At 50.1% G+C, this 18,949-nt stretch overlaps 1 protein-coding gene across 5 annotated transcripts in view; it reads left to right on the top strand.

Annotated features, from left to right (window-relative positions):
* BFAR (bifunctional apoptosis regulator) overlaps positions 1–18,949 on the top strand; it is a 799,780-nt gene that overhangs the window by 719,087 nt on the left and 61,744 nt on the right. For all 5 annotated transcript variants that reach the window (XM_069647786.1, XM_069647783.1, XM_069647787.1 and 2 more), the window contains one exon: positions 10,924–11,126. In XM_069647786.1, coding sequence (XP_069503887.1) covers positions 10,924–11,126 — 203 coding nt within the window. The remainder of the gene's footprint in view (positions 1–10,923; positions 11,127–18,949) is intronic.

The raw sequence follows: 18,949 nt of genomic DNA on the forward strand, positions 1-18,949 counted from the left end.
AGAAGCAGAACCTGCAAGGAGACAAAAAGAACATCATTAGCAGCAGCATCTTACCTGCAGTCTTCATCTTTAAACACTCGCAGCTACTGAGAACAGCTTCCTCGAATCTGCACGCCTCCCGGACAGAACGATCTGAAAGAGGAAGATAGAGGCAACATTTAAGAAAGCAGTAGAGCCATTTACAAATTATGAACTGCTCAAAAGGCTTACTTGGCTGGTAGCCTCTCGGCTGGCACCACTTCGGACATTCCACTTGCACTGAAGAACACCGCAACCTACAAGGAAGGAAAACACAGGTTATCAAAGGGAAGACTTTGCAGCGCTGCGCATAGCACTTACTTACCGCATCATAGCGCTCTTAATGCGCAATCATTTACCGGCGGAGCTCAACCAAGCCAGTTTGCCGCGCTGAAGCTCTGCATACCTAAGGGAGAAAAAGAGACATTTTAAACAAATAAAGGCATGCAGGATAACAACAAAACTAAAGAACAGCAATAAGACCTACCTGAACAACATCAAACGGGCCGGCGTCAGTGAAGTAACTGGACCGCACTCGCCCATGAAAGACAACGCACCCCTGCAAAGAAGGCAGGACGGAGAGCACGCCTAATTCTGCCACAAGGTGAGGAGAGGGCACCAGAGGGACTGAAATCATATGGGTGTGGAGGGATGATACTTACCCCAGTCGGTCAGTCTTGAACACAGTCCTCCTGTATTTTCAGGTAGAACCTTCCCCGCAGTCCACATCCGGGCAAAGCTGAGAAGCATACCAGCGAGTAACCCGGCTGAGTGGCGTCCCTGTGGATACCAGGTGAGCGTAACAGAGGGGTCATAAAGAGGAATGATGCTAAAATAACAATGTACCCAGACTACACGGCACAGGTGCAAAAGAGCAGAGCACACTTCTGGCCAACAAAGGACTGTCTTGGGGCCGCCAGGATCCGATTCATGTTGCTGTACCCAGCCAAACTGAAAGTATTACATAACGGCAGAACACTTTTTTGAGACCACGACGGAGGCCCAAGAATGGATGGACCAGCAAGGGATCCCACAATTGAGGGACCGAGACGAGCGGGACAACAGGAACCTCCCCGTTCCCCCGCCTCCCCCCGCCCCCCCGATGATCCAGGGAGAGGCGCACAGGAAGGCAGAATGACAGTTTAAGGAACTAAACCAGCAGTTGGTTAGAGGCGGGGGCCCACAACCTTGAGGACAAGCCACCAAGCCTCACCGAAGGGTCCCTGTAGAAGAACCGAAGTTAGGATGCCAGTTTCAAGGCACCGCGCCGCAGCGAGTGCACCCACAGGAGAGAGGGGAGCACCTCGGAAGTGGTGGAGCCCGAGCAGAGGGGTGGAGGCTGGGCGTTAGTTTATAGTTATAAGGATTGCGGGATTAGCTAGACTAGGGGAAGGCACTGGGAGAACGAGAAGCATGAAACAACCGGAATACGGCAGGGGTGGAGGGAACGAATGGAGGGAGCGGCACCCAAACGCTGGGAGCTGGAGGAACGCACAGGAGACGAGGGCCCACATGTGACGATCATGTTGGATGGATATTGGGGAAGGAACCACACCACACCACTGCAACAGGCCGGGAAACGGGACAAACTCGCAAGCAACAAACACAACAAGGACTACAGCCAACGAGCCCATGGAAACGCAAAGGACACAATGAACACAAGGGCCAGAACACACTGGACATACTCACATGGAATGTCAGGGGACTAAATGCATACGTAAAGAGGTTGAGGGTTTATGCTTTGCTGAACAGGGCAAAAGTCCATATAGCGATGCTAAAGGAAACAAACCTGATGGCAGAGAAACAATCAAAAGTAGCAAAGAAATGGGGGAGGCCAGGTGTACCGTTCAATGTACTCCAACTACGCAAGGGGAGTGATGATATGGATCGCCCCGGGGACCCCGGTCCAGCTTCTGAAACAAGAAAGGGACACAGAAGGCAGGATCCTGATTTTACAGGGAATGTTGGAGAACCGGGCGGTGTGTCTGGTGAACACATGCGCCCATAACCACGACACAACAGTTTTTCAGAGGTCTCACGCACCGGATGGCCCCATACAGAGATGTGGCAGTCATGTGGGTGGGGAACTTCAACTGTACACTGGACCCTCAGCTGGACAGGTCAGATACCAAGCGCAAGAAACCAGCACCGCCGGCCAGAGCATTGCCAAGGATGTTGGAGAAACTCGAGCTCGAAGATGTCTGGAGGAAGGTACATGCGGGCAGCAGGGCATACACCCACTACAGCGCCCCACACAGGACATTTACCCAAACAGATGATCTGTTCACGGGCAAGGAGACACTGGGGGAAATTACAGGGGCACATATACATGCACGAACACTATCTGATCACGTGCCTCTAGGGGCGACATGGGCATGCACATACAGGAGAGCCCCCATACCAACATGGAGACTGATGGCGGAAGCACTGTTAGACGGGGAGTTTCAGGACCACATCCAGAACACGATAGATGATTATTTTGCGCAAAACAAAGGGAGCGTGGCTAGTACAGGGATGGTCTTGGAAGCAGTGAAGGTGGTGGTAAGGGGGGGCGGCTATCGGGAATGCGGGTGGCCTCAGGGGGCAGATCTGGCTGACCTAGAGTAAACAGAAAGGGAGAGCGGAAGCATGCACAGGGGAGACGGGATCAAGCCAGGCGATCTCGCTGCCATGAGGCAGGAATGTATGGCTGGCTGGGGAAACTGGATCATGGGAAATACATTCAGAGACTACACGCCGAGGGGAACAAACCCAGTAGGCTCCTGGCCTGGCTCACTAAGCGGGAGGACAGAGTGAACCAATTAACGCTATTAAAAAAAAAGCAGGGAGAAGTGATCAGGACCCAGGAAGGTATAAATACGGTCTTCTCAAGATTTTACGAGAAACTGTACTCTCGGGTCCAGGAGGCGGAAGAGGGGTATATAGCGGACGCTCTAGCAGAAATTGCACTGCCCCGATTAACGGAGGAACAAGCTCAGCTGCTGGATGCACCGCCTCACAGAGGAGGAGCTACCTGCGGTCATAGCACAGCTCCCAAATGGTAAATCCCCAGGACCTGACTGGTTGCCAAGTGAATTTTATAAGTAGTACAAGGACACCCTGGCCCTGAGGTTGTTGGAGACATTGGAGGAGGTGTACGAGAGAGGGAGGCTCCCGAACAGTATGTCTGTATAGGTGATGGTACCGATACTATAACCAGGTAGGCGCCTCTGTAGTGCGGGTCCTATAGACCAATCTCCCTGATAAACCATCACTCCAAGATCTTAACAGCGGCCCTGGCCAACCGGCTTAAACGAGTTATACCCATGCTCGTGCATCCAGACCAAACTAGGTATGTGCCCGCAAGGAACACATTGTGGAATCTTCTCAGACTTCACCATGTTATAGACGAGACAAATCCGGGGAGGGGGAGCGCGGTTGCATCTTTAGATGCCGTAAAGGCATTTGACTCTGTGAACTGGAAATGGCTTATGGGGGTGCTGGCTCACTTTGGAGTAGGGGAAGGGTACCTGAGATGGATTAAGCTCTTATACCAAAACCCAAGGGCGAGAGTGAAAACGGGCACACATATCTCGGAAGAGTGGAGCATAGAACAGGGCACGAAGCAGGGATGCCTGCTGTCCCCGATGCTGTATATCCTAGCTCTGGAACCATTCGCAGTCTTCCTGAGGGCAGAGTACGGAGACACAGGGATAGTAATAGATGGAGAGGTACATCAGATATCAATTCACACAGATGACATGCTACTCTATGTGCAGAATGCACGGACACACTTGCCGGACCTGCTTGAGGCTCTGGGAGCATTCGGCAGGCTATCTGGGATCACGGTTAATAAGGGGAAGTCCTCGCTGTTTCCACAAGCAAGCCTGAAAAATGAGACCCCAGACAGATTACCGGATCTGGGCCTCACATGGACCCCATGGACCTTCATATACCTAGTAGTGGATATATACCATGATACTAAAGAGACACATATATGTGCAACACACAGATGGCACTGGACAAATCGGGAAGGCCATGCAGTTCTGGTGGACACTACCCCTGGGGATGATGGGAAGGGTGGCCTTGTTAAAAATGATAGTGCTACCCCGCCTCCTTTACTACTTCACGAACATTCCCTATAACATTCCCTATAACATTCCTGGGCCTTTTTTCAAGAAGCTACACACCATGGCAAGGGAGTTCCTGTGGGATGGGAGGAGAAACAGGGTGGCACTGACTGCACTACAAAGGGACTACGAATGGGGAGGAATTAGGCTCCCGGACTTTGAGCAATATTACCTAGCTGCCCAACTCCAGTTCGTGGTACAGTGGCTGGGAGAGGATGTAACCATAGACTCGATTGTTTCGACCATCACTGCAGCAATATTATCTGAGAGAGCTTCTATGGATGAATGCAGCTTCGGCCAAAGCCCTCCCCAGTGTAATCAAGCTGGGCTGAGCCCTATGGAAAAGAGCATGGAAGATCCAGGACATAAAAGATCCCTGTTCCAGGACAATTCCATTGGCAGGACTGGTGGATGACCGCGTTGCAAGCTTGGCATCGTTCAGAACACAGTGGGAAGACCAGGAGGTGGCCCAAATTGGCGATGTGTGGAGAGACGGACATTGGGTGGACTTTCAGACCCTGGTAGAGGAATACGGCATACACAGGGGCCAATTCATACTGTACAGTAGCATGGTGCAGATGATGAAGAAAAGGTGGGGGACCATACTGGAGGAGGATGAGATGGGGGAGGCACTGGACTTATGGTATGATGTCTCTGAAGGGGGCCATACCGCATCCAGGCTCTACGAACAATTGCAAGAAATTAACAGGAAGGTATTACAAGTACGAGGGGAAATGGGAAGAGGAGCTCCAGAGACCCTTTACAGACGAGGAATGGCCCAGAGCGCTCAGATAACCCAAGAAAGTGTCCAGGAACTCCAGGTTCAGACAGATGCAGCTCTATCTAACCCACAGAGCATACCTGACACCAAAGAGAATGACGAGAATAGGAGGTGACCAAGTCCGGATTTGCCCACGCTACGGATATGGTACACATGTTTTGGTCATGCCTGACGGTAACAGTTTTGGGACAAGCTCAAAGAGGGCGCAGAAGGGAGGCATTCAGATGCAGGTGTGGTTTCCAACCTCCTACCTGCTCAGACTATTTCCAAAGGGAGATGAGCAGAGAACGCATGTTGCAAAAATGAAGGAACTGATGATGATACTGGCAAAACGATGCATAGCAATGGCGTGGAACACGAGCAGGGGACCCTCGCTGGAGGGGTGGTGGGCGGATCTGAACAAATGGGCAATAGCCGAGACAACGGTCTGGACAAGGGCGATGCAGAGGGGAGAGGACAACAGTGGCGCCAAATTACTATCATGGAACAAACTTGTCCTGTAGCTACGTGGCAGCGACGAAAGGGACGGCGAGAGTGAAAGAGGTGACTGGGCCGAGAGCTAAGGGACAAGGAAGAGCTCCGGGCAGATGAACCATGAGTAGTTGAGGGGAGAGACACAGGCCTACTCGAATCAGGGCGGAAACACAGGACAGCGCCAGAAAAGGCGCATGGTGGCAAAGACTGCCCCGCCGTGAAATGAAATGTTAAGCATAACAAGAACTCAAGGAAGTGCCAGTAGAAGAGGGGGGAGGGTTGTTGGGTATGGAGTTAGTTGTGAGTTGTAATGTTTTGTTTTGTGTACAAGAACAAATGCAAATAAAAATTGATTTTCGTTTTGTCCACCACCTGCCTTCTGCTTCTTAACTTCACTTTTCTGAGCAGGATATTCTGTTCCTTGCTTCATTAATTGTAGCTACTGTTGGTCTATTTTAGCAGATACGAACTTGGCTTTTTTGGCATGATTTGTCTCTGTCTGAGTTTCGCTTTTGTCTTTTATTCTTGATTTGTTAACTATGAAACTCTCCTCATGCGACCTCTCGTAACCTCTGGTTGATTCTGACCTTGTGCGTAGTGGAAGTATACTTGTACAACTTGCTTCCATTGAGGTAGGTATGTATAGGTGGCGCTTGCCGCAATCTATCTTACTACTAAGCATAGCAAGCCGCACAATTTTCTTAGCTTTCTTGCGATTCCAAGCATATGTACATATGTAAACTAACTGAATATCTTCATCCTGCTCATGGCATAAGCTTCTTACGTTTGACGTTGTCCTTTCACTTTAGGTTCCCGATGTCCCTTATCCATGGCGTTTCGTCTCCTTTTGTCATTCGCAGGCCATCATACCTTCTATGTGCTAGTCAGTCTGGGTTCTTGTGACATCACCATTCGTCTTCCTTTAAGACCTTCTTGCCTTCTTCAGGGACTATACTCTGACAATCTTCATTCTGTTTCATTTGTTGATATGATTTTCTCAATGGATACTTTACTGTCCAGGTTTTCTTAGGTGTCGGTACCTCAGTGGGTGCGGTTCTTCTGATAGGTACTGGACAGAGCCCCACTGCTGCTCTCTGCTGGTTTATTTTCTCCTCGTACGTCACATACTTCAGCATGAATGTGGCTGGTACTTCAAAATGGACGGTTGGAGTGCGGGCAGTACTTGGTACCTCCTCTACAAACTCCTCAATGAAAAATGTACGGAAAAACAGAACTGAAGCCAACGGGCGCGGCTCGAGCCCTTTATACTACAGATGTCGTTGGCACTCGATGGCAGCCTCCGAGGGACATCGGCGACGCAACCTCGAGCACAGCGCCCTCGGTGGAGAAATTATTTTTCCGAAGCAGCAACGCTGAAGATAAGAATATCTAAGATGAGGAATACGTGGGAGGATCATCCAATCGAAAGTATGTTACAGTTGGTAAGCAACTTGTTATTTTTGCTCATTTCGACTAAATACACCGCCTTGAGGCAAAGATGGCTTATACCACTATTTCACAAATAACAGGCGAGCTCGCTCCATGATGCTTTCGTCATTTTCAAATTTAGTGCAACCCAAGTCGTTTTTGTAGTGTCAAGTTTCATAAAAGCCTGGCATTGTGGATCGAAGACACTGGATGAATAAGCAGTGTGTGTATGCTATTTTCAGCCAAGTTGCCACCAAACGTGACCATAACTATGGTATTTTATATTGTAATCTTCAAAATATTTTTAAGATGTACAATGTCTAATTGTTATTTGTTTGCTGTACACATTTATGGGCTAGTTACTGAAAAAATAAAGTTTGTGGACTCACTGGTAGAGCTGAGCCATTGCTGAACCAGAGGGGCTGGCTTCACTGTCCGAGCTGAAACAGATGATGCAGCACAAGACCTGCACCTGGCTTCCTCCCTCCCCAGCCTTCATCTCAAATCTTATTCTTGCACACAGCACCCCCACCCCCCAGCACCCTTTGAAGATTAGACCCTCACTCGGCACCCTGCTTACCTGCCCGTGCTCATTGTTTAAATGGTTACAATTGTATAAGCACATATCACTGGGGCTTTCTGTATAGACAGTTAAGGGAAATAAGGAGCAGTGATGAAGTGATTTTCTCGGGATCACATAACGTAGGCAGTGTGGAAGGTGTGGATATGAGCCCTGCCTTTCTGTATCTTTAATTTCCAATTTAGAAAGTAGGGGCGACTTCATCTTCTCGCTTCCATCTTTAATATTAGAAACAACAAAGCGCTTTCTGCAAAATTGATATTCAAGGGCTAAAATAGTACAATAAAACAAGCTTTCAAAGAACCATTGTATCTACACGAGGTAAGCCTATTAATCGTCTGTATCCTGAGGCAAACACACAATTGTACACACTAAGATTAGAACTGTAATGAAAAATCACTATAATTACGCTCTTACTCTGAACAATTGTGTGTACTTTCAAAGCACTGTCACATGATAAAACATCCTGACAAAATATGAGACGTCTTAATTGAAACATATGTTCAGAAAGCAAGTATGCATCAGTTTGTCAGACAGAAAGGGGTTGTGGCAGTCCCACAATCTGGTGCATTTGCATGGAGGTCGGCGCAGATCTTGGCAACAATCAACCTGCAGATAAACCTTTCCAGATGTTACCTCGGTCTCGTTTTAACCTCCTCTTACCCATCGCCCACCCTCCCCTCCCCCCGTGTGCTTCCTGTGCACCACATTCTCCATGCTTCCCCGTTCATTACAATTAACTTTGAGCCCTCTTTTCTGCTTTTGCTCCATCGTTTAGCGCTCAACTCAAACCCCCTCCTTTACCTTGCAAGCACTCCTTTCCCTTGCTCACATTCGTCAGTCACCAATTCCTTACCACTCACCCCCTTTAATTGCCCATCACAGCAAGCTCATTCCTTGCCACTCTCTCCCTTCTGTGGGCCTGGCTCACATGTAGACAATACACCACCTTGATTTGCTTGTCAGCCTCTGCCAGACAGATTAGGAAGTTGTGGCTGGGGTTTTCCTGTAATTGTGGCTATGGGGTCTGCACTTGCACAAAAAAGTGAACAAAGCCGTCTGGACTTGGCTTTTATTGTGCCCCCACGTTGCTCTTGAAAACATGGGGAGTTTCAATGTGTGTACGTGTCTGTTTCAGTAGACGAGACAACGAAAAAATATTTTCAGAGTTTGTTAGTAATCGTAAAATTGGCAGTACTTGGCAAATACCACTGATTTTAGTGTCCAGCCAATTCAAGGTTTGTTCAAATACCATTCCATGGCAATACCTGCAGCGGTAGTTTAGGCAGACCTTCTTGCACAGAATCTTCCCATTTTAACCTCCTAACTGGTAGAGGTACAAATCCAAATGTTCCCTACCTTTCTAAACACTTTTTTTTACTGTACAGAAGTGAGTCCTGCTTTCCTTCATTAGGGTTTTACAAAGGTCCATGTTAAGGTTGTGAAACTGTGGGCATCTCTGATTACCCCTTTTCGCCACCTTCAACCTTTTGTGCATAAAACATGTACTGTAGTGGTACAAGCTACTACTGGTCATAGTCAATTTTTACCTTCACATTGATGTTTAAAATGGCTGAAAAAAATGTTAAACACCAGTGGGCAGATTTTTTGAAAAACCAGCGGCAGAAGTGGTAACTTTCGCCAGCAGTATTTCATTAAAAGAAATCTACCCAACTCTGAATATCCCACTAGGTTTGTGGGCTTCTTGCAATTAGTATCTGAATGTTACATCTTTCTGTAAGTGCTTTTCAACTATACCCATAGGATCTTTGTTTAAATTTTTACATTGCTGCTTGGCGTATGAAAATACCCCTGCAGCCTAGATTCTTCCCCCTCTCACTGTGTGGGGGCCTTCAAGACGGGTACCTTGCTGTACCTCCGCATAAGCCTAGCTGGCCTTGCAGCACTCGGTTACTTTGAGGCAGGCTGGTTTCTAAGAATTTTGTCTTTCAACGATTTTTTACATTTTGTAGCCTCTGGCCCAACAGCCATAACCACAAAAGTGATGGGTGGAAGGTTTTGAATTAATGTGAACCACTGGCATTGCTCAGGGCAACCTTCCACACCACCGTTTTTTAGCCCATCTGCGCCATTGCAAAAGGGGCCCAGCCATATGCAAATCGGTTAGGTACTGCCACCAATGGTAGCAGCCCAGCCCCTACTGCTAGGCCAGGTCCCCTCTGCACGGAAACACAAACAACCCCAGACATGTTTCGGCCTTGTTTCAGCCTCCTCAGTGAGATCCAGCTTGGTTCCCTATGGGGCAGCGAGCAAGGGACCCACATCTGGGTGGGATGGGTATGCCCAGACATGGGTCCCGAGTCTGCCGGGCCCAGAGACCCAAGCTATTCCTCACTGATGACGCCCAACAAGGCTGAAACATGTTTGGGGATTCTTGTGGTCTTGTGCAGAAGGGATGTGACCTAGCAGTTTGGGCTGAACTGCAGCTTTTGGGGTAGGACCAAGCCTGATTTGCATATGGTTTTTCCCCCTTCTGTAATGGCTTGGCAGGCTGAAAAATGATGGTCTGGAGGGTTGCTCAGAGCTATGCCTGTGGTTATGATTAACTGGAATCCTTCCAGCCATCACCTTTTTGTTTTGTCCTAGCCCAACAGCCAAGATAGCCTGGGGGCAATTGTCATCCCCCCAGTCCCTTCCCAGTGCACTCATGCTGCACTGCTCTGGGTATTTCATTTCATAAACTCCTCTTTTACTCTGCACCAACTGCGGCAGTGCAACCCAGAGTGCAGTGAAGCTGAGCCTGTTTAGCACCCATGTTACTGCACCACGTATAGTTCATGGTTTCAAACATTTTAGTGTTAGGAGTGGCATTATGTACTCTGCGATGCAATATATACTGGAAGAGCTCATTAGAAATGAAAGTTGTACATTTGAAGGGACTATTCTCAATGCAAGTACAATTAAATACATCCTTTTTTATTAATAACTTCTTTTGGAATAAAGCAGCCTGCCCCCTTTTAAGATACCAGTTTGTTTTTAACTCCGGTCACACTACAATAAATGACGGTTGGGGGTGACGCTAGAGAATGTGCACATTAATACTTAACTAGCATCCAGGAGGGAACGAGCGTGTGAGCTAGATTGGCTTATGATAGGCCAGGTAAATCTGGTCTGCAATACTTGGCTGATCAGAACTAAACTGTTCTAGATTTAATCAAATCGACCAGAGAGGTGAGTGGATGTGGGATGGCGTTTAACTTGCTAACATTGAAACCCAAAGATTTGGCTTGTAATCCTGTTTTCGAAAAGTAAAGATGCATGATTCACATAACAAACGAGCTAACAAGATCGCTGGATTGTCGCTTCTGTGTTGTCAGTCTTTCCCCTCTTTGCTTCTAGATTCTGATGATGTTCAGCTTGTTCCCTAATTTAAAGTGACTGCCTATGTTGTCTTTCTTAAATTCACTGACTTCAATGTACCACCTAAACTATCCATCTAAAGTTTTCTGTATTACATTTATATTCCTTGTCTGTACTATTGATTTTTATTTTATTTTCTATTTTGATTTTAGGACTTAAAAGATCCAACTTGGAAACAGTGGAGAGAATTTCTGGTCAAATACTCATTCCTGCCGTATCAGTTGATTGCAGAGTTTGCTTGGGATTGGCTGGAAGTGCACTATTGGACATCACGGTTTATCATAGTTAATGGCATGTTGCTATCCGTCCTAGAGTTGTTCTCCTTTTGGAGACTCTGGTCAAGACGAGAACTAAAGTGAGTCTTCTCAAGTTTGACCCATGACTGCTGCCAGACATGCAAATAAATGAATGCATTAATTAAATAATTACAATTTATACGGTCATCCCATCAAACTGAGTTTCTTCAAGGTGATCCTTGGCAAAGATACATTTGTGCATGCTTCATTCAGTAAAGAAAGGGATAGAAGTCTATTTTCAATATGTGGCAACACCTCTTATAAAGGAGGAGAATAATGTAAAACTGTGCTGCTGCAGCAGTCGGGCCAAAAGGATGTATGGTACATCATCTCTTGCTTACTTGCTGTGAAATAGATAACTTGCATTCACCCCATTTTTCTTTTGCGCTCACATCTTGGTTAATTTAAATTAACCTGTGCTTTTCTTTTTTCTTAAAACTTTGTTTAGTACTGATACTCCGAAGTCCCGTTCCCTTTCCTTCATACAGATGGGGGTCCGTCACACGTCGACAGGACCAGAGCCTTTTGCACCGCAAAAAGAAAATCCCCTTTAAATTTGTTACACATAAGGGCATGCCTGGACGTGCCCTCCCACACTGACTTCACCAACTAGCCTCATTAGTCAGTCCTTTTTACCACTCAATGGCACTGGACGCCTTGCTCTTCATTTTCTCAGGTTCCCTGATAATTATTTGCCCTTGTGGTCTCAATGCTGATTCTACAGACGACCTCACCATCCTATGGTCATTGCGTGCCGATAATGATTTGGTTTGACTGGCATTTCATGTCAGGACCTTCCTGGCCTCCAATACACCTTGTTTCTGTCTGAGGTGCTTAGACCCCAGCCATGCATGGGACTCCTGTACGTCATGTTTGGCTCTGGGATTGTGCTTTTTCCATCGTGGGCTTGGTGGGTGGGGGACTTTTTTAGTGTGCCTCTCCATGTCTTGCAGAGGAATTAATCCGGGATCAACTTTGGCAATCATCTGAGCAGAGTACACATTTTTGTCTCCTTGCACTCTGGCGCACTGACTCTGTCCGACGGACCGTCATGAGAAGGAGGGATCCTGCTGATCCTCAGAGGCCACTGGCTCTAGAGCCATGGGCTCTGCTGGGCCTAATACTGGACAACGTTCCGAATTGGGGGTAGGGGGTCACTAGTGATGTTGTTGCTGAAGATAAACAGCGCATCCTGGATCCTCGACTTTTTGTCCTTACTACCTGGACTAATCCCAGGGGGCTTGCAAAAACTGCTTCAAGGGTCCCCACATTGGTATGCAAAGGCACTTGTGTGTCTGACAGCACATGCCGCAGATGATGGCCAACCAGAAAGAAATGGTGCCCAAGTAGCACTGGAGGCTATTTTGCGGGCCCTCTCGCAAGATTCCCATGACGACCTCTGCTGGATACAATCCCATCATAGGAGAACTGGGATCCTCAACCATTTCCTCTCTGCGGGTTGGCTGCAAGATTAGCGTCCAGGGGCAGAGCTATTCCAGGTCTGCTTCCTCGCGGTTTCCTCCGACAGTACCTTACAGGGCCTTCACTACTACGGCCTGGCAGCCTAGCAACTGGAGGACATCATACACTACGTGCACATACATTATGGACTCCACGGCACAGTGGATCCCGACCACTGTCTTGGCCCCTCTGCCGCCTCAGACACCCGTTTCAGCATGTGGACTGCTGCAGTGACAGTCTTCCACGCAGTCACAGAGGAGTCAGGAAGACCGGGCTTTTTGAAAGATTGAGGTCTTCACCCAGGGCAGATTACTTTAAGGGGTGAATCTGCAAATGAATGCCTCGGGTGCCTCCTCCTGCAGCTCAAGCTATTCTTGCAGCCACTGTACTAACCATGACTATGAAAGGCCCCACTGCTCTGCAGGCCCCAGAGCCTCTCCTATTCACCAGTTTGTGATGATCACGCATAATTGACCCTTCCTTTGGAGCCTACGCTGCCAGCTCAATCTACAGCTCCTGCTCATGCAGCTCCCATCAAGGATCTGATCCCTCTCCAACTGACACTTTTGATATGCTGGATAAAGATTTATCGAGTGAAACAGGATATTTCTCACTCCACAAGGACATTCCGTGACAGGGTGTTGGGCCTTGCTGAGTTCTGGGACTCCCCATGTTCAGTGGAGTCGCAGCAGGAGTCAGTTGCCCTCAGAGTTTTGGCATTGAGATCAGCTGGGAGATCCAGTTTATATATTCAAAAAGACTTGCTTGCTGAAGCCAGCAAGATTTGGCCAAAGCCCCCTTAAGTACAGCCCACTTATAGGATTGACGCCTGTTACACGCCCCTCTGGAAGGTTTTTTCACATCACAACCACACTCTGCCGTGGTAGCCTAGGCCTCACATTAAAGGCATGGTCTAGTAAAAATGTTTGTCCCTACGGGGGACCTCCCCCGTAGGGAGCCCTCCCCCTAAGAGAAGAACGATTCATCCTCCACCTCCTTTTCAGCCATCGCGCCCTGTTCAGCCCTCCTCCCCGTCCACGACTCGTGGGGATGATACGGGGACTGACACGGCCGCGACGGGTACGGACGACGAGGTTTACGACGAGGATCTGCCGTCGTCGCCTCCCACCCGGGCTTCCCCACCCGACGAGATTGGATCGTTTCACTCCATGATCGGCAGGACATCCGAGCTTTTCCAGCTCTGCCCGGAAGAGAAGAAGAAGGAAGGTTTCCTTTATCAACGGCGCGAAGCCAAGAGGAAGACGGTCCTCTCCGTACCTCTACTGGACGATATTTGGGATGAGGGCCTCGCCCTCCTCAAGAACCCATCCACGACGCCGGCTAGAAGGGATCGGTACGAGAAGAAGTACCGGGTCCCGGACGCGGCCCCCTTGTGCCTTCGGGCACAGCCGACCCCGGACTCGGTCGTCTCCGCGGCAGCCAGGAAGAAAGCGGGGGGGGCGCGGCCTCTACGTCGACCTCCCCGCCGGACGGCGAGGGAAAGAAATTGGATACGATGGGACGCAGGGTCATCTCGTCTGCAGCGACGACGATTAAGGCGGCCAACGCCTAGGCTATGGTAGCCAGCTACGACAGGGAGTTGTGGTACAAACTGGCCCCCCTGCTGGACTTTCTACCGGACGACAAGAGGGCGGATGCCCTAGAGATCTTGCAGGAAGGAGAGGTGGCGTCGGACCACGCCATTACGATTGCGACGGACATCGCTGACACTGGATTTCGCCAGTTGGGCAACGGCGTGTGCCTTAGGCGGCGTGGATGGCTCAAGGCTACTGACTTCCGTCAGGACGTGCAGACCAGAGTCTTGGACATGCCGTTCGACGGAAACAACCTGTTTGGGAAAACAGTGGACGATTCCCTTCAAGCCATCAAGGCAGACACGGAGACGGCCCGGGCTCTTGGGGTTCTCCAGCAACGGCGGCCGCCCTTTCAGAGCGGCGGAGGCAAACAGGGTGCCTCCAAAGGTTCCGGCGGCGGATTTTCCACCTACCGTCAAGCGGCCCGTTCGTCGTCGCAGGAAGCTTACAGGGGACGAGGCAAGTCAGGCGGACCCCGCCGTCGTCGCCAAGGACGACAAGGCGGCTAAGCCTCGTGGAAGCAGGACTGAACCGGCCGTGGGGTCGGGCCCCCACCGAAGCACCCCGGTGGGAGGCCGGCTGGCGAGCTTCGTCAGTGTGTGGGAGTCCATCTCCACCGACCGTTGGGTGCTGGACGCCCTAGCCCAGGGTCACGCGCTCGAGTTTCTAAAGCGGTGCCCGCGCGTCCCCCCTGTGGCCAGGAAAGAACATCACGTCCCTCAACTTCTCTTGGAGGTAAAGGCGATGCTCAAGAAGGGCGCCATCGAGCTCGTCCCAAAGAGGCTTCGGGGCTCCGGAGTTTACTCAAGATACTTCCTCGTGAAGAAGAAGACGGGAGGATGGCGTCCCATCCTGGACCTACGACGACTGAACAAATTCATCAAGGCACAGAAGTTCCGGATGGTCACCCTCCAACACGTCCTGGGTCAGCTGGAGGAGGGCGATTTCCTGTCGTCGTTGGATTTGGAGGATGCCTACTTCCATATTCCCATCCTAAAGGGACACCGAAAGTTTCTCAGGTTCGTGGTCCAAGGGCGTCGCTATCAGTTCAGAGCCCTTCCCTTTGGACTGAGGTCGGCACCCAGGGTGTTCACCAAGTGCCTCACACCGGTGGCGGCGCAGCTGCGCCAAGAGGGGATCCACGTCTACCCCTACCTGGACGACTGGCTCATCCGAGCTAAGACGAAGGAGCTCGCCGTGGAGCACACGGCAAGGACCGTCCAACTTCTCACGGACCTGGGATTCTCCATAAACTACGCCAAGTCCCACCTGGTGCCCGCGCAAGACGCACTGTTTCTGGGAGCAAAGCTCGACAGTGTCGCTTCTGGCCTCTCCGTCGGAGGAAAGGACGAGAGCCATTTTGGGCAAGGTCCATCAAGTCCCTCCTCGGAATGATGTCTTCTTGCATTTACCTCATCCCCCCGTGCAGGCTCCGGATGCGCCTGTTGCAGGAGTTCCTGGACGCGCGCTGGATCCAGACGACGGGCAGCTTCGAGGAGAGGATCACACTCGACGAGCGATCCGGTGGTGGGGCACCCGCGCGCATCTGACGGCGGGCATGGACTTCCAGACCCCCGGCCACCAGGAGACAGTGACCACGGATGCCTCCCTGGAAGGGTGGGGAGCGCACACCGAAAATCTGCACGCGAGAGGCCTTTGGCTCCCGACGGAGAAGTCCCTCCATATCAATGTCCTGGAGCTCAGTGCAGTGTTTTGGGCCCTCAGGTCCTTCCTTCCGTCCCTCAAGGGCAAGGTGGTGAGGATCTTCACCGACAACACCATCACCATGTTCTACATCAGGAAACAGGGCGGAACCAGGTCCCCAGCCCTGTCCAGGGAGGCGCAGGATCTGTGGCATTGGGCCGTCGCCCAAGGGATGTTTCTGGTGCCGTTTCATCTGGCAGGGATAAAAAACACCATCGCCGACTCACTCAGCAGGGAGCTGCGCTCGTGCCACGAGTGGGAACTACGACAGGATCTAGTTGACCGCCTCTTCCGACGGTGGGGCATACCCCAGATCGATCTGTTCGTGACGGCGACGAACTCCAAGTGCCGGAGGTCCGCCAGCAGGTTTCCCCAGCTGAGGAGCATGGGCGATGCTTTCTCGTTCCCCTGGGAGGGCCTGTTTCTATACGCGTTCCCTCCATTGCCATTGCTGATCCGGCTCATCAACCAGCTCAAGAGGTCACGGTGCAGGATGATCCTCGTCGCACCTGCGTGGCCGAGGCAGATATGGTTCCCGGACCTTCTGGACTTGTCAGCGTCCCCGTCAATCAAGCTGCCAGTGGACGCGGATCTTCTCTCCAGGGAAGGAGGCGCCATCCTCCATCACGACCCGAAGTCGCTGAACTTGCAGGCCTGGCTCCTGCAGCGTTAGAGTTTGGAGGATACGACATACCGGCCGACTGCAGAGAGGTTCTTGCAAAGGCCAGGGCGTCCTCAACTCTTAAATGCTACGGACACAAATGGAAGAGGTTCTCTGTCTGGTGCCACGCACAGAAGATTAACCCTCTACGGATTACGGCTCCCCAAGTACTGCCGTACCTACTGACGCTGGCCAAAGCTGGACTGGCGCACGCGTCCATCAAGATTCATCTTGCTGCGATCTCCCGATACACCAGAACCACGGGGCGGACGTCTTTGTGGTCTCATCATCTGGTGAAAGAATTCATGAAGGGACTGTTCAGATCGTTCCCGCCGGTGAAGGCTCCGGCCCCGGCGTGGGAGCTCAACGTGGTGCTGACCAAGCTCATGGGACCTCCGTTCGAGCCTCTGCACTCGGCTCCGTTGAAGTTCTTGTCGTGGAAAACAGCGTTTCTTGTGGCCATCACCTCCGCACGACGGGTGGGAGAGATCCAGGCCCTTTCCTGCAAGGCCCCGTACTTGACTTTTCACGACACGAGGGTAGTGCTCAGGACACACCCCTCCTTCAATGCCCAAGGTGCCGTCGGACTTCCACCTCAACGAACCCTTGGTGTTGCCTATTTTCTTCCCGTCGCCGGCTGAAAGGACTTTGCACTCGCTGGATGTGGCTAGAGCGCTGAAGTTCTACGTGGACCACACAAAGTGTTTTCGGAAGACGTCACAACTCTTTGTGAACTTTTGACCTGTCAATCAGGGGAAGGCTCTCTCGAAGGCTTCCATTTCCAGATGGCTCTCCGGCTGTATCATGTACTGTCATCGGTTGGCAAACCGACCGCTGCCTGGCCGTCCGAGAGCCCATTCCACCAGTGCGATCGCAGCTACCACGGTGTTCCTATCTGGTGTGCCCTTGCTGGACATCTGCAGGGCTGCTACGTGGAGGTCGACGCACACCTTCACAAAATTCTACTGCGTCGATCGGGATTCCAGGGAGGAGTCCAGGGTCGGCCAAGCAGTGCTGCGCAACCTGTTTGCCTAAGGTGAGCCTGGTGAGGAGGTAAGATTTGCTTAATGTTGAGTTTGATGTAATGCTTAATGTTGAGCCTTTGCCACCTCCCGTGGTTGTGCATGTGTGTACTGCTATGTATTCTTTATTCATGAGCATGTGAATCCATGCCAGACCCCATGCTGGAGAAGGAACAAGTTACTTACCTGTAACTGTTGTTCTCCAGCATGGGTCTGGCATGGATTCACATGCGAACCCTCCCGCCTTCCCCTCTGCGGCTCTTCACTTGGTCATACTGCCACTTCACGTGCTACCAAATCTGAAGATGGCTGCCAGAGGCGGGGCTTAGGTAGAGGGCAGTCATTGGCTGTGGTCAGTATGACGCAGAGATCAGTGATTGGTTACTACTACGAAAGACAGATCAGAAACGAAACTGATACTGGTTTTTTCTTTACCGAGGATTCCCAGCTTGACGACGGGGAATATTCATGAGCATGTGAATCCATGCCAGACCCATGCTGGAGAACAACAGTTACAGGTAAGTAACTTGTTCCTTTTCAATATTGGAAACATAACACACACTTGTGGTCGAACGCACAGGTACATATAAAGAGATAACTGCAAATGATGCATTGTCCAAAAGAATCAAGGAAAATCTAAATATGATCACATTTCATCGACTTATTTATCCGATTTATTTACATCTGCATCATCTAAATTGGATGTTGTGATTATAGTGGAAGCTTCGTCGTCTCCCTGAAACACAGCACTTGCGTTAATAGGGAAGAAAGTATAGCAAATGGAATCACGTTATATGATCACGCATGATGGAGCTGTCATTATCCATACCTTGTGCTGCTGAAGAATATCTATGGATGTTGCAAATGTAGTGCGCACTTCCGAAAGCTGTTGCGCCGATTCGTATACGCATGGTCCCGCTTCCACTTCCCCTGGAATTACTTGAATGTCATGCTCTGCATGAAGTGCAGGGGTTGACGCTCCATCAACTGCCTGAAACATAGTACTTGCATTAGTGAGGATTACAATAGTGAAAACATAACACACACTTGGGGTCGACAGCACAGGTACATATCAACGGCTAACCACGAATGAAACATTGTGTAGAACAATCAAACGACAAGAATTCCAGCTCTGATGATGACGCTCGATGGAGCTGTCAGTATCCATACATCCTGCTGTTGAACATCGAGAAATGTTGTAGATGTGGCGGACGCTTCAGCATCTCCCTGAAAGACAGTACTTGCATTAGTATGGATAACACTAATTATAACCGAAAACAAACACCAGTGGATGATAACTAAGGTGTATATCAATTGGAAAGCACTAACCAAACATTCGGTAAAATGATTACACGATAAAATAAAAATATTACTTGACATGCATAAAACAGGTCTGTAGCGGATTAGCCTAGTAAGATTACCTGATATGCGTTAGAAGT

The sequence above is a fragment of the Ambystoma mexicanum genome, chromosome 2q (genome assembly GCF_040938575.1).
Source record: "Ambystoma mexicanum isolate Mex_15411 chromosome 2q, UKY_AmexF1_1, whole genome shotgun sequence".
Classification (NCBI taxonomy): Eukaryota; Metazoa; Chordata; class Amphibia; order Caudata; family Ambystomatidae; genus Ambystoma; species Ambystoma mexicanum.